General features: G+C 42.3%; 2 protein-coding genes across 2 annotated transcripts; one reads left to right on the forward strand and one right to left on the reverse strand.

The window, feature by feature from the left end:
* The first annotated feature begins 153 nt into the window (after positions 1-153).
* On the forward strand, positions 154-6,298 carry pbk (PDZ binding kinase). The gene is made up of 7 exons (XM_076037544.1): positions 154-306; positions 892-1,059; positions 1,611-1,750; positions 1,950-2,119; positions 2,982-3,111; positions 4,284-4,460; positions 5,649-6,298. Exons 2-7 carry the CDS (start codon positions 893-895, stop codon positions 5,879-5,881), a joined length of 1,017 nt encoding a protein of 338 aa, XP_075893659.1. The 5' UTR covers positions 154-306; position 892; the 3' UTR covers positions 5,882-6,298.
* Positions 6,299-6,939: 641 nt separating this feature from the next.
* esco2 (establishment of sister chromatid cohesion N-acetyltransferase 2) lies at positions 6,940-15,311 on the reverse strand. The gene is made up of 15 exons (XM_076037546.1): positions 15,179-15,311; positions 14,413-14,571; positions 13,962-14,086; positions 13,537-13,861; positions 13,096-13,408; positions 11,876-11,997; positions 11,628-11,733; positions 11,398-11,482; positions 11,200-11,236; positions 10,401-10,539; positions 10,188-10,319; positions 9,366-9,455; positions 9,069-9,212; positions 8,370-8,554; positions 6,940-7,651 (listed from the first exon to the last, which is right to left on the reverse strand). Exons 2-15 carry the CDS (start codon positions 14,460-14,462, stop codon positions 7,519-7,521), a joined length of 1,986 nt encoding a protein of 661 aa, XP_075893661.1. The 5' UTR covers positions 14,463-14,571; positions 15,179-15,311; the 3' UTR covers positions 6,940-7,518.
* Positions 15,312-15,333: the final 22 nt, after the last annotated feature.

Raw genomic sequence — 15,333 nt, forward strand, 5'->3', positions numbered from 1 at the left:
ACCTCTGCTGGCAATATACATGAATGACCAGTGAGGCGAAAAACATAAGCCTGCTCTTTGTTCATATTAGCACTTAATTATATTGTGTGCTTTGTCAACAAACAACAATATTAACACCCATAGGTTGTTATTTTTGTTATTCTACGTCCAGATAGACGTGACAGAAGCAGGTTCAAACGGGTCGTTCACAAACGACTGTCGTTTAGTTTGTCCCTCTGCGGCTCCCGTAAGGTGACAAAACAGCTTTTTTGAAAGTTGGGCGCGTTTTGAGGCTGTGCTTCTTCTACGACTGTTAGCGACACAAAGGTATTGTGGCAATTTTCAACTATATTACAGCTTTCTAGTAAAAAAAAAAAAAAAAAAAAAAAAAACCTACACGTCTTACACGTTTGGTCCCCGCGAGGAAAAACAGCGACTTCAGATAAGTAACACAAGAGCTAGCTGTGGTTGACGGCCTCGCGAGGATTTTGGTCAACTGTCGCAGTTGACATATATGCAACTTTATTTTTCAGGGTTTCTTAAATATATGTTGTTTTGAACACGCGAGATACTCAAATGATACTCGTAGTTCGCTCAAAGGTGCCTTATGATACATTTCTATAATATAATTAAATGTTAATGTCCATAATGAACAAATAAGTCCCGGGAAAACAGGACTTTTAGCCTCTCTACTGTACTTGCTACTGCATGAATCAACACCTTTACATATTGTCACTTACTTTTAAGATAGTGTTAACTAAAACAGTAACTTGTCTGTCTTTTTGTATTTCATTTTGTTCAGTTTAATGTTCACCTTAGTTTTGGCCTCTATCTATAGCTATGAATTTAGGCTGAACAGAGGCCGAGGGTTCTGTCAATGTCCACTGTGTTAAACTGTCTTTTTCTGGACAGAATGGCCTCAACTGCGGCACCTAAAGATGTGGGAGCGTTCAAGACTCCTAAAAGTGTCCGAGTCCGAAGCTTCGACAGTAACGGTGGGACCCCAGTCACCATTCCGGCCTCCCCTTTCATGAAGAAGTTGGGTTGCGGCACTGGGGTGAATGTTTACCTCATGGACAGGTTGGTTGTGTTTTATTAAACTTTACTAAACTTACTGCAAGTCCCCCGTCTCCTCTTCCGAATACTGAAACACTGAAAGGTTGAGTGCGTGATATTTGGAGGTTTTGAAGAAGAAACTGCGACATCAGGTGGTTACATTTTAGTTTGCAGCGTCTTTCGCTCTCCCTCCCCCTCCCCCTCATGAGCTTGCCAGTAAACTACAGTGGCCTGCGCCCCCAAATCTGAATACCCCGTCCACTTTCTTCTTCTCTGGTTTATTTGAAGACGGGAGCAGTTACTGTAAATATGAAATGTGCTTCCAGGCGGGCTGGATTGTCCACACCGGGCTTCCTTATAATATAGAAAATATAGATTGGGTAGGAAAACCAAATTGCTTTTATTGTACTGCGATTATACACTATTATTAATATATTTATGGGCAGTTTGTTCAGCTTTTACCAATATAAAATCATTAATGAAGTAAATATAACACACTAGACCTTCAAGTTTGATACGTACAATAAACAATAATAACCATCAACCTTCCCACTCCCGACCCCACTGATTTCCAGGACGGAAAAGTTGAATGCGTCTCCTTGGGCTGTCAAGAAGATCAACAGCAAATGTGCCAGCAAACAGAAAAGCGTTTACCAGAAGCGCCTCAATGAGGAGGCGAAGCTCCTGAAGGAAATCAACCACCCGAACATCGTCGGTGAGGCAGCAGCAGCGCACGCCTGAATGACACCTCGTTATTCCATACGGTGTTTCCATGTTGGTGTTGTTGTTGTTGTTGTTGTTGTTGGTGGTGGTGGTGAACGTCAAAAAGCAACATTTCTCCCGCAATTTCTTTTAGAACCGAACGAAGGCTTTTTTGCGCCAATTTTCTTTCAATCAAAACTCTTTGCATTCAGGTTTCCGGGCCTTCACCACCGCCAAGGACGGGTCCAAGTGTCTGGCCATGGAGTACGGAGGAGAGCAGTCCCTCAACGACCTGATCGAGAAGAGGAAAGAGGACGGCCTCCAAGCCTTCCCTGCCGCAAACATCGAGAAAGTGGCTCTGCACATCGCCCGAGGCCTTCAGGTACGTTGTGCGGTCGTGAGTGTGTCAAAATCTGGCAACATATCCGTGTACAGCAACCAGGAAGTAGGAAGTTTTAGTCAAGTATTGGACAAAGCAATATTATGGCCTGTTCATTGATGTATCAGATGCAATTACAGTGGGTGATTTCTATGCTAGACTTTTGTAACAGCAAGTGCCATGTGAACACTTGATGCAAGCGTCTGTAGTGACAGATTTTAGGTCCACAGCTCCAGGCAGAATAATTTCAAGGTGATTGGGGAAGCAAAACTCCAGCAGAGAAAATATTGAAATAGAATCTGCAGTTTTAGCCAGGTGGATTAGAATTAGAATGCCTTTATTTATCCCAGATTGGGGAAATGGACATATGGTAATTACAGCAATATGTAGCATAATAGAGAGGGGAAAATCTATGAATTGAAAAGAAATAAAATGAACTATTTATAGAGGAATAAAGGAAGGGAAAATTGAAGAATGCGATAATGGCTTAGTTAACAAAACAAAATGAGACAATTTGATTTTAATGTCAGTCGCAGTTTCTTACATTTATAAGACCTTTTATTTTTATTTAAAAGGTTTCTCAATGCCAACTTTATTTTCCTTTGCCAATTACCATTGTAAATGTCCCTAAAGAAAGCAGCAGCATTCATGTCAAAGAAGCTGGCATGCATATTTTAACAGTCTAGGTTTAAGTTTTGATTGCGTTGCGATTACTTTGTTTTAACAGTTATTGGGATCGACATCAGTTCACCACCAGTGTCGCCTCTTCTTCTCTTAGCTTCAGCCAGTATGTGATGACCACATGAGGCACATGAGGGTCGTTCAGCAAATGAATTGCTTTTTCCCCCCCCCCGCCCTTTAAAAGTATCTGCACAACGAGAAGAAGCTGCTGCACGGCGACATGAAGTCGTGCAACGTGGTCATCAAGGGCGACTTCGAGACCGTCAAGATCTGCGACGTGGGCGTGTCGCTGCGTCTGGACGAGAACATGAAAGGTGACGACCAACTCCACTTTTCCAACTAACAACTACCACTTTCTTACAGGACGAGCAGAGTACGAGTATTTGCATTTCGATACTCGCCGATACCGAGTACTCGGTAAGGCCATTACACGTTATAGAATAACTTTGATTTTGATTTTTTTCACAGACGTTGTTATTGGAACAACATTCCTTAGCATGTTTTTCTGCAACACAAGTTTCACACATCACAAGTTTCACTGCAGTACAAACACAAATTCAACAAAATTGTGATTCAAATACATATACCTGTACACCTGGTATCGGCGTCGTGGTATTGGCACGTATTTTACGAATTGATTGCTAAATCTGGTATCGGTATCGATACTGGTATCGGTATTGGTGCATCTACAATTTTTTTTTAGCACATCGAGGAAGCTGCAAAAAAATATATGTCGACGACTCTGGATTTGTTATTTATCATGAGTTACATTCACAGCGTCCAGGTGTTTCTAATAACAGAGTCAAACATGTCTGTTCTGTTCCAGGTTGTGTTGTTTGAGTTTCCACACAATGAAAGCAGAAGGAATTTTGCCTCTGATTTGCATTTAAAAATAAATGAATAAATAAAATGATCAGTATCAGGTATCGGTACCGATACCCGATACTGGTATCGGTGCCGATACCGGGATTCAGTACTGAGCTCTACTCTACTACCACCACGATATCAGTTGCTTTGTATGTATATGACAATGTATTTGTACTGCAGTGAAACTTGTGACAGTAATCCTGTTCTAGAAAAACATGCTGAGGAATGTTGTTCAAATAACAGTGTCATTACAAACGACCTCTGTAATTATACCCACTTCTTCTTGGCAAAAAAAGAAAGAAAATTTGATTGGAACATTTCTCACTCCACAGCTTGCGTAAAACAGATGTCACGAAAGATGAAAAACGTTTGCGTGCACGCATATCTCGTTTCGACCGCTGGACGGAATAATGTGAAACATATTTTTCAGAAAAATGTTTACCACAACTGATGAACCTACCACTGCTTCCCAAGTCCATGTCATCAATCAAGACGTCATTTTTGTTTTTATAGCATCATTTCAAGTGATGACACATTTTGCCTTTTTCATTCAAGATTATTATTATTTATTTATTTTTTTCCACTTTGTTGACATTGGCTGTTCTCGCTCCATCGTTAGTTTCCGACCCCAAAGCGAACTACATTGGCACCGAGCCTTGGAAACCAAAGGAGGCTCTGGAGGAGGAGGAGATCACCGACAAGGCCGACATCTTCGCCTTTGGATTGACCCTCTGGGAGATGATGACCCTGGCGATGCCTCATCTGGAGATGATAGACTTCAACGACGACGAGGGAGGTGAGACGGGCAAAAGAAAAAGAGAAAAAAAAAAAAGATGATTAAAGGTCCTGCAATGTGGGCAGAATTCTTGGTTTTCAACAGCGACGCCTCTCGCCTGTGGCTACCTGTGACATGGGTGGTTCAGAATTTTTGGACGGAGGATCTAATTTCAACGTTGGCCAATGTGCTGTTTTTCAGTGGAGAAACTGTCAACACGTTTCATCCAGTCCTCCCGGTTTAGAATTTATAATTAGAATGCCTTTATTAATCCAACATTGGGGAAATTTGCATCATTCCAGCAACAATGCAATGCAAAGAGAAGAAAAATTAAATTAATTAATAAAAAGAAATAAAATAAAATATTTAGAGTAAGACAGAAAAAAAGCGTTAGCTGACCGAGTTAGCTGGTGCTAGGCTAGCGCAAGTCAATGGCATCTGCTAGCCTGCCAGTAAAAACAATCTTACCCACTCCACAGTGTAATGCGCTACAAGGGTAGTTTCACTTCTAACATTATTCTATCAACACAGATTTTTACATCAGTAGTCTGTTGTTACAATGTATTTGCCTCAGGTGTTCTGTGGAGTGGGGAAGACTGCTTTTTTTTTATTGCCAAACTGACAGCTACCATTGACTCGCACTAGGCTAACACCAGTTAACTCTGCAAAACTAGAAAGAAGATGTTTGTTTGTTTGTTTGTTTTGTTTTTTGATGATTAAATGTGCGAGACTGCACTAGAAATACAGGTACTAGCCAGAAAATTAGAATATACTGAAAAGGTTGTTGCATTTCTGCAATTCAACGTAAAAGGTGGATTTGGCATATTATATAAACGAATGATATGCAAATCAATATATTTCAAGTTTTTATTTCTTTGGATTTTGTTGATCAGGTCTTGCGGCTTAAAAAAAAAACCCTCAAAAACTCAGAAAATGAGTTTGTGGTTTTAATAAGCTGAAAATCTTAATCAGCAAAGTTACAACAAGGAACTGTTTGAGAAGTCAATTTGCGTGTAATGGCTCAATAGAATTTGTTGGTTTCATCTTTAATGTTACATTACCAAAATAAAACTACTTTTACTTGATATTCTACCTGTAGTATCGTCCTTCAGGCTAACTTGAGGGAAGCCCTGCCATCTATATATATAAAAATAAATAAATAAATTACAAATAAACCTTTTCTCCAAAACCTTTCCCGGGCATTCCCAGACGATTCCATTGAGGAGAGCTTCGACGAGGACGCCTACTACGAGAGGTTGGGCACCAGGCCAGCGTTGGACAGCGAGGCTCTGGGCAGCGCGTACCGCAGGATGGCGGAGCTCTTCTGTCTGTGCACCGAGGAAGACCCCAAGAAGAGACCCTCGGCCAGTCAGATCGTCCATGCGCTGGAGAGCAACGCCGTGCTGGACAAAGCACCCGCTGACGTCATCGTCATCGACTAGTTAGCGAGCGTCGTCCGGGTTGACGTCTCAGCACGTTCAGGAGGGTTTATGAAAGTGTATGCAGCCCCCAAATCACAGTTTATTCTAGAAATTGTGAAAGGTTAAGGTAGTTTGTGGTGTTGTCTAATGAACTTTTTTTTTATATATATGTTTCTCCTGTCTGTGTGATCTGTCATTTATCTGTGTTTCCAATTTGGAATTTTCCTTTATACTGTTGTGTTTTTTGCACCTTTTTGTCACTAATGATTCTTGGTCCAGCTCATAAGCCATACTGTTGCAATTTTTTACTTTCCAATCTTACGTTTCATACCGAAGCCACGTAAAGATTCTTTGGTGCGACTGTTGCGCGAGATAACATTGCAGGTATTCTGGCGGTTCTGTTCAACATGCACATGAATAAAATTGGAAGCTATGAAATGTGTTGGAAGAGTTCATTATTGCCAATTTTCAGCTAACCGAAGGTCCAAGTGTGTAATTTTTGGCTTGTTTTGTGATTTTTATATTCGTAAAAGTTTAACATACAACGATAACTGTATAGTCGCAGTACAATAAAAGTTATTTTCTTAGAATTAGAGTAACTGCTTGTGTCATCAAATACACTAACAAAGAAGAAGGTGGACGAGGTATCCAGGTTTGGGTGTGCAGGCCACCGTAGCTCACTGGCAAACTCAGGAAGGAGAGGGTGGGGAAGGCTCTAAACATTAAACACCAAACCCTGAAGTCCTTTCACACGAAAACATGTTTTTCTAAAACCCTAAAACATCTCACATAAGAAGAATAAGAGTGTAAAATAAATAACTTGCTGAATTTAGGACTTAAATGTAGTTTTCTTGCAAGCTGCAAAACATTAGGTAAAGGTGAGGCTCTACCTTTTACTGATACTTCTGTTTTTGTGCTGGTAGATAAGTGCACATTAATTTAAATATTAGGTAAATACATATTTTCTGTTACTGTAAGGTTAAGGCACCGAATAAAAACCCAACCGATTTTTTTTTATTGTTTTAGTGGTTCCTAAAACAATAAAAAAATAAATAAAACACCTACACCTTGTGAAACTAAATCTGTGCGTTTATTAGATTCATTTACAAACAGAATGCTTCAACAAAATTAGCATTCACCTTCCATAAGCATTTTCCATTACTGCACAAACCTTGAGAGCAAAAAAAAAAGTTTAAAACACAAGGAAACATTTGGAGGAAATTAAATAGTTAGATGAATCTATTAAAAACTAGAAGGCTTTTTTTCTTGAAGGAAAAAAAAAAAAAATGTTCGCAACAAACCTTCGATCACGATATATTAAGCGAGTTGTGTTTGAAACATGAAATATTTTCATTGACTGCAAAAAAAAAACCCTTTACTGCTCAGTGGAGCTGTACCGAGTATAAATACTGAGGGATAACACGGGCATCCTTTGAAATCCTCTAAACCTATAAGTTTGCAAAAATCCGAGTTGAATCTCACAAACACAACCTTTAAACGTGAACTTAACACCTGGCAGACAAAAAAAACCCACAACAGTTGTTGATTCACAAATGAAGTGTTACCGTTGCTCGAAGAACTGCGAGAACATTGCGATGTGTCGGTTCAAACGGGGATGCGTCCGGAACATTTTTTTCGTCCGACGTCCCGCGGCGGCTTCACGCAACAAAGTTGTAAACGAGGAAGGCCGGTGTGTTAAAGTACTTGGTTGCAAATAATTTGCCGTCTGGCGTCGGGTCAGAGAAGGCGATTTCCTCCTTGGTCAGGTGACTGCCGTACATGAAGGAGCTCCTGAAAGCAAAAAAAACACAGAGAGTGGGAGAGAAGAATTGGGAATTAGCGTTCATTACTTAAAGGTTAACTGCGTAATTTTTGAGGCGTTTTAAGAAGAAACAGCGACACCAAGTGGTTAGATTCTAGATTGCAGGCCCCTTACGGACTCCATTCCCTCTCTCTCCTTTAGCTTGCCGGTGAGCTACTGTGGCCTTCGCACACAAACCCGGATACCTCGTCCGCCTTCTTCTCATTGCTTTATTTAAACACCATAAACGTGCGGTCAGGTGGGCTGGATTGTCCACACCAGGCTTCCTTAGAAATATGGCGTTGCAAGATGGCAGCTTAGTGGGGCTTGATCTTTGTATATTCTCATATATATATAAATGAGGATCGTTGGTAAGGGAACTAAATTACTTTTATTCTACTGCGATTATACACTTTTAATCACGTATTTATGGGCTGCATGTTAAGCCTTTACCAAAATAAAGATCAAAAATTAGGCCAAATTTTACACAATGTCCCCATAATGGCAATTTCCAGATGGGCTATATTAATTTTGGTGCTCCACTTCCAACAATAAACTATTGTTTGTTTGGTCAAGAATCCCAAATTTGAGCAGTACATGTTTAAAACTCCTAGCTTGACTCGCTTCCTCCCTCCTCCACCTTAAATCAACTGCTAGCACTAGCTTATTCGTTTTTTTCGTGGGGGGTGGGGCAGGGGGAGAACCCACCTGACGGTATCCAGCATGCGGGTGGCGATGTTCTGCCGTCTGGCCAGACTGAACACCCAGATCCGACTGACCCCGCACAGCGCCGCCTCTGGGGCGGTGGAGCAGCACCAGGCGCGGTGTCGCTCCATGAAGTCGTCCCTCCTCATGTCCTTGTGGTTCTCCGGCTGCTCCAGAACTCTGTACGCCTGGGGGGGGGGGGGGCAGGGGGGTTGACGGGGCGAAGAGATGCGTGTGACCTTCGACTGCCTTCAACTGTTTCAATTTAGATTTTATTCTATTTCTTTTTAATGAATGGAATTTTTCTTCTCTTTGTATTATATTGATGCTGTAATTATGTACATTTCTACAATGTGGGATTATCAAAAGCATTCCATTCTATGACACTCTGTTGTGGAGTATGTGTAAAATGTTTGTTAATGTTTATTATATTATACTGCACTATTGCACGATTATTATTACGACTATTACATATATACTATTACTGTCGATAGTATTATTATATACTAAATGGTGTAGTGTCAAGAGTTAAACTAAACCAAACTATATTACATTACATGACATTATACTGCACAACACTCATTCCTTGTATGCACTCTCATCTCATTGTTTTCTGCCAAACCAACATTTCACTGCCATGTAACGCGGCATGTGACAAATGAAAGCTACATGTTAAAAAAAAAATGCCAAAGGCAAAGTCACCTGGCGAATGTTCTCGGCGACCAGACAGCCCACCACCATGCGCTCCGAGTTGATGAACAGGTAGGTCTTGGCCTGGGCGGGTCGGCTCAGGGTCACCTGCTGGAAACCCAGCTCGTTGTCCGCGATGCAGCGCACGTCCTCGGCCTGAAGCAGGGCGTCATTAGTGAGTTTTTTTGTTTGTTTGGTTTTTTTGACACTTGTATTAGAGCTCCGTCGTGTACAGTTTGTGCTACAGTGACACTGGCGACCAAGGGGAAATCTCAGAGACGGGACCAGTAGCGGTTTGCGAACTCGCACCTTTTTGACGGCGTATTTGGGATCGTCTGGCAGGACGAGCAGAATTTTTCCATCCCAAAACTCGGCCACCACACGCTCCTTCTTCCAGCCCTGTAAAACACAACAGAGACCAACACAACCGACCTTAGAGTTTAAAAGAGGAACATAACTGTCTGGGTTTGAAACCAGTGAAACTAACTTAAAGGTCCAGTGTGTAATATGTGGTTTGATTTATGATTTTTGTTATGGGAAAAGTTGGATACACTGCCCATAAGTACATTAATAAAAGTGTATAATCGCAGTGCCATAAAGCTCTTGCTCCAAGTTCGCTGCCATCTTGCACCGCCATATTTCTAAGGGAGCCTGGTGTGGACAATCCAGCCCGCCTGACAGCACGTTTATGGTGTCCTCAAATAAACCAACAAAGAAGAAGGTGGACGAGGTATCCGGGTTTGGGTGTGTAGGCCACAGTAGTTCACTGGCAAACTCAGGAGAGGGAGGCGAGTGAAAGACGCTGCAATCGAAAATGTAACCACTTGATGTCGCCATTTCTTCTTTAAAATCTCCAAATATTACACACATAATCTTTAATGCATCATATGTGTGTTTTAGTAGAGACTTATTATGGACATAACAACAGTAGGAGAGTTGGGAATCTGCAATCTCCATTTGGAGGTTTAAATCTCTCATTTAGCCTTTTTTTGAAATTTGACTTAGTGCCCCTGATTTAGAAAGAACACAAACACACCAAAAATGTGTATAATTCACATATTTTTGAGGCCCAGCTATGTGTCTGTGTGTATTCAAGAATATGGAGAAAGTCAGGATGGATCATCTGCTCACCACAAACTTAATGGAGTCGAGGAAGCGCTGGTGGAACTGGCTGTGTTGGAACTTGTCCTCTGGGTTGTCGGCACTGTACACCATCCCGCACGAGCTGCAGGTCGTCGCTCCAAACTGCTTCTGGCCGGCATCCTGCACACAGGAAATACATTTTTTTCAAACACTGGTGGAAAAGGTGAACGCGGCAGTGACTTGTGTCAAACGTCAACGTACGATGACGAGCTGGTCATCGTCCTGTCTGTCCTTCCGTCTACGAACAAGTCGCTCCTTGGCAGCAGACGAAGACTGCGATGACGCGGCCGGGCCAGAGGGGGTGCTGCAGGACAGAGGCGACTGCAGAGCTCTTCTTAATCTTCGAGGCACCAAAAAAGAAAAAAAAGGTTAAACACAAGGCGATGCTAGACTAAAGTCTTCAGTAATATTGCAGCTGCAAGGCAAACTGTTGCCCAGAACTACAGCATATATATCGGCTGGCATAATGGAATTTGCACTGTTGGTGAACACCAGGGGGCGCCAGGCCACACGAGTCGCCCACAGGCCCGAAAACACTTTTTGAGTCGTGAAGTCTCGAGAAGTTTAGGTGAACTCTGATTAACGGAAATTAAGTGGAAAATATTGAGATGAATCACTGTTACTATGAATATTATCATTATTGATAATTATTGTGAGACATGAACGTGATCAGTTTCTACACATCAGTGAGTATCATTCATTATTAGGGAAGCACCGATATCAGTATGAGGTATTGGTACCGATACGGGTGTTGAGTGCTCGAGTCGTAATCGTAACCGTGAAGAAACTCTCAAGTTCAAAAAGGTTGCTGACCCCTGGTGGACACTACTGAGAACAGCGGAAGTTCAAGCGAGGAGAAATAAAAAGGTGGAACAGCCTTAACTTTTACAAAGCATATTATAAATTTCACTTATTCATTCCTTCATTCATCCATCCATCCATTCATTCTGAGAAGAGGGGAGGGGGGTTAAAATATTGCTTTCGGTGGAGAATGTCTCACCTCTTGGAACCAAAGATGGGATACAGCGCTGCAGGTTCTGTTGGGAGAATGACAAACGCATCTTAAGAGAAATGAACGAGACCGTTTAAACTGCTGCTCAAGGGGACAAAAAAAATGTTCAAATGCGAAATAACTCAATGTACTGTCAGCATTTCGGTCGGTATCGGAAGCTTTGCTATCGGTCCTGTGTGTGTTTACCTTTAGCTGGTGGGCTGGTAGCAGCAGCTGTGGGGCTCACTCTATTAAGATCGTTCTCTAATTGACTTTCTGTCAGGGAGACGTCCTGGTGGGGAGGAAAAAAACAAACAAACATTACTGATGACTGAAACTGAAAAGTTACTCAAATTAACATTTCACAGTAAACACCTCACCCAGAAACTAAAAGGGCCTGTTTGCTGAGTAAACGGGGTATAAAGTGTAAAGTCTACCTGAGTACTGAGGGATGATGAGGGCGCAGAACTCCGTGTTGGCGTCCTTGTCAAAACGACCCTCAGCTCTTTGGTGATCCCGTGTTTTTCCAACAGTTGCAGAGAGCTGTGGAAGAAAAAATGACCGTTAGTGAAACGGGAGACGAGCACTGAACACTATATGACACTATAACCTGTTTTCAATTGAACATTTTTGCAAAGTTATTTTCTTTTATTTATTTATTATTATTATTGTTGTTCTGATGCACCTTGAAGTTTCTGGAGTTTCGGGCAGTTCACTGGCAGAGTCCAGCCAGTCCAGCGGATCAAACTTCACTTTCTGCCTTGGCGATGGCTGCTGCTCCTTGGTCTCCACTGGCTGGGTATCAGTCTGCAGAAAACAACCAGGAACAAATACAAAGAAAATCCATTTTAAAAGGTGCAGGACCTTAATGACACCAGAAACATTTAGTCCATTTTGTTAAGCCATTGTCAGGTGGAACAGGTGTGGGAAAACTACGGCCCGGGGGCCATATGCGGCCCATTAAGCTTTTCAATCTGGCCCGTCTAACTTGAACAAATTATATTAATAGCAAGCGAGTCATAAAATAGCTGTATTTCATAATTGTTTCCAGTGTTTTAAGAGTCATTTCAGTGAGGAGTTAAATACCGTGGGGCTTCAAAGACACTGATTTTATTGTTTCTTTCGCTTTTGTTTATTTTCAATGGACATTAAAAGCACATTTTCTACATGTCACAGATCGAGCGCCTCCAGTATACTGAATGTACTGTACATGAGTGATGTTTTAGCAGTGCAGGACACAGGTGTTGCAGTGAAGACAAGGAGAGAAAGTACGGGAAATGTCGATAGATCTACGCAAACTAGGGATGTTAACAATTCATCGATTAGTTGTCGATTAAGAATTTAATCGATTAAATTAAATTAGTCACAATTAATTGAACATGTTTGCACTGTTTTTTTGTTAAATGGAAGGTGTATTCCCGTATACCGAGAACAAGTTACTTTTAAACAACATAAAACAAAAAAAAGTTGAAACGTGATCCGTGAGAAGTCAACGTAACACAGAGGATGAATGTTTAGAGTGTTGTTACTGTTCTCAAATGGAAAAAATTGGTTACATTTGACCATCAACATTATTTAAGGGTTAAATAATGTGTTCCTTAAGCATTTTTCATTGTGAAATTTAAGTTATCAGGAAAAAAAATCACTGCTTATCAATGAATCGTTAATCGATCAATAAGGTCAACTAACGATTAATAAATACTTTGATAAGTGTTATCCGATGTGCTGATCATACAAAACGCATTAGAAGACACAGAGAACCTACAACATTTGTGCTCAAGCGTGAACATACACAACCTGGCAAAGCTGCAATCGCAAGAAACACAAAACGCATTATAATCCACCGCTATGCAAACTCTTTCAAGCCGGCCCTTTGAATGAATACATTGTATACATCATCCTCACCTTAGCAGGCGGTTTCTGCGGCAGGTTGGTCACCGGAGCAGGAGGCTGCTGCTCGCTCTTCTGCGGCGGGACAGACTGCGGTCTCACTGGAGCCGAGGTCGTCCTTGTCAACGATTTTGGCGCCGATTTCTTGAACATGGACATGCGTTTTTTCCCCGTGCTGAAGAAGGCGGCTCCGACGAATATCTTTGGCTTGGGTTTCAGGCTGCTGAAGGAGACGGTGATCGCCTTCTTGGATTCGGCTGGCTTGGTGCAGCTGCTGCTGCTGCTGCTGCTGCTGCTGGAGGGGGCCACGGGTTTCGCTGTGGCGCATCTATGGCGTAAATCACAAATTGATGTTAATTCAAAAAGAAGAAAAGGGGGCCGAAACGACTAAAATCCTCAATTCCGAACAGCCAACAACGGCAACCGATCTGGGACCGGGAAGATTCGAAGACAAACCTGTTGTTCATCTTGGACAGCCTGATCGTCTTTGCCACTGTTGAAAACGGTTGGACGGCCCACTTTTTCCCTGGTTTTTTGGATTCTGCGGCCACCTTCCCTGGCTTTTTCCTTCCTTTGACCTGCTTCTTCTCCTTCTTGCCCATCATCTTCTGTGTCGGAGGTGAAGGGACAGGAGGAGGAAGAGGAGGAGGTGGAGGAACAGCCTCCTTGATTGCCTTCCTCTCCAGCGGTGTGAGATACACAGCCGTCTTCTTGCCGTAGAAAGAGCCCGGCACCAAGGACCGTTTGAGTGGAGATTTACGAGGTGGTTTCACAGGAGAGCCTGGGGGCGGGGGGGAATGAAAAGGGGAGGGAAATCAAGATGAGATAAAGATTTTAGGAACCATTGCACCCCAAATAATGCCTTCACTCGGGAAGCCTGCCTGCTAGCTTGCGCGGGGATCTCTGCGGTGATAGAACATGCTTGTCGTTCTGACGTCCAGCTGGCTTCTTTCTGGGGGACCTCCTGTCCACGGACGGCTCTCGTCTCGTTCCCTTCTTGGAAGGACTGCAATTGAAGTCAGACATGATCGATTAACGTAAAAAGAAAACAGAGTGTGAAAATAAACACGGCATTTTTGACCCATTGAGCCAGGATAAAGCCAAAATATTTGTCACAAGGGGCATTCGGTGGTGAGATTTTGCAATACAGTACTAGAGTCTGGTTTAAAGGTGACGCAAAATACATAGGAAAGGGCAGCTGAGGCAAAGACGTATGGACAAGATTACGAAAATCAAGCTGAATCGTATTCCACCAGTAGCATGTAACCAAAGGTCCTAATGAGCTTAATCGTTTTCAAGCAGTCAAGCAGCCAATCACTTTTCGCATCTCACCCGTCGGGATCCAAAGAGTTGAGCTTCCTCTTCCGCGTAGTCAGCATCATCTTCACGAAGTTTTTCCTTTGGGCTTTAGACACAGGAGGCAAGCAATAGACGACCAATGAGACGTGATGAAAAACACGCCTACCTCGCTCAACAACCCCCAACCCAACACTGCAGTTTTGAAAGAAAGGGAACGCACGTGCCAAGTCAAACATTTAGTTCTTGAACTGGATTCATCCCCGGGAAAGTTACAAGAGGCGTGTTTAATCCACGCCACTTTAAAATACTCTCGGCTTATTTCTGGATGTTAAGCCGAGGGCTAAATGTTTGATAGCGTGGACGGATCAATTAGAGCAACTATTTTTAACAAATGTAGCCGACATATTGTTTTAAGCTTATAAATTGCCGCTCTTTTAAGGACACGACGCCTGGAAGCCTACCACGATAAAACGCCAGTTAGCTGGGTGCCCGCCATAGAGGCTAATAGTAGTAGAGTCAGGCTCACTGGCGTGACGCAGGTTGGCGGGATGGATATAGCTAATAAACACAAAACAAGTGTCTCTTCCACAAAAAGACAATTCAGGAATATTACCATTTCTAACCACCAATAAACCATTATTGTCTTAGTAATTTTCGCGCGACGTATGCTTCAACTGAATGGATTTGAAGTCAATTCATAAGTTACGAAAACAAATACTTCGCGTCTCGTGAAGGCGCAACTTTGAAGAGAGGAGAATATTGTCAAACACCGAGGGTAGAATGTATGCATGCATCTTACCGAACACGTCTCTGTGTTTTATATCGCAGAAAAGCGATACAATTTCGTGACTTAAGTCACTAAAAGTTCCTCCGTTCTTTCTGCCCGCGTTTCTCCTCTATGTTTTGAACAGCGCGCGCCAGTCTCCAAAAAGCACCCGGAAGCGGAAGTACGTT

Source organism: Nelusetta ayraudi, unplaced genomic scaffold, assembly GCF_046127955.1.
Source record: "Nelusetta ayraudi isolate G7.1 ecotype Tasmania unplaced genomic scaffold, CSIRO-AGI_Nayr_v1 ptg000052l, whole genome shotgun sequence".
NCBI classification, from domain to species: Eukaryota; Metazoa; Chordata; class Actinopteri; order Tetraodontiformes; family Monacanthidae; genus Nelusetta; species Nelusetta ayraudi.

Excerpts from the sequence above, each read along its gene's own strand:
- pbk (XM_076037544.1), top strand. The coding sequence starts at position 893 with ATGGCCTCAACTGCGGCACCTAAAGATGTGGGAGCGTTCAAGACTCCT. Across the intron at positions 3,112-4,283 it reads TCTGGACGAGAACATGAAAG|TTTCCGACCCCAAAGCGAAC; the intron begins GTGACGACCAAC and ends CTCCATCGTTAG. Across the intron at positions 4,461-5,648 it reads CTTCAACGACGACGAGGGAG|ACGATTCCATTGAGGAGAGC; the intron begins GTGAGACGGGCA and ends GGGCATTCCCAG.
- esco2 (XM_076037546.1), bottom strand. The coding sequence starts at position 14,462 with ATGATGCTGACTACGCGGAAGAGGAAGCTCAACTCTTTGGATCCCGAC. Across the intron at positions 13,409-13,536 it reads CTGTCCAAGATGAACAACAG|ATGCGCCACAGCGAAACCCG; the intron begins GTTTGTCTTCGA and ends TTTACGCCATAG. Across the intron at positions 11,998-13,095 it reads CGCAGAAACCGCCTGCTAAG|ACTGATACCCAGCCAGTGGA; the intron begins GTGAGGATGATG and ends TGTTTTCTGCAG.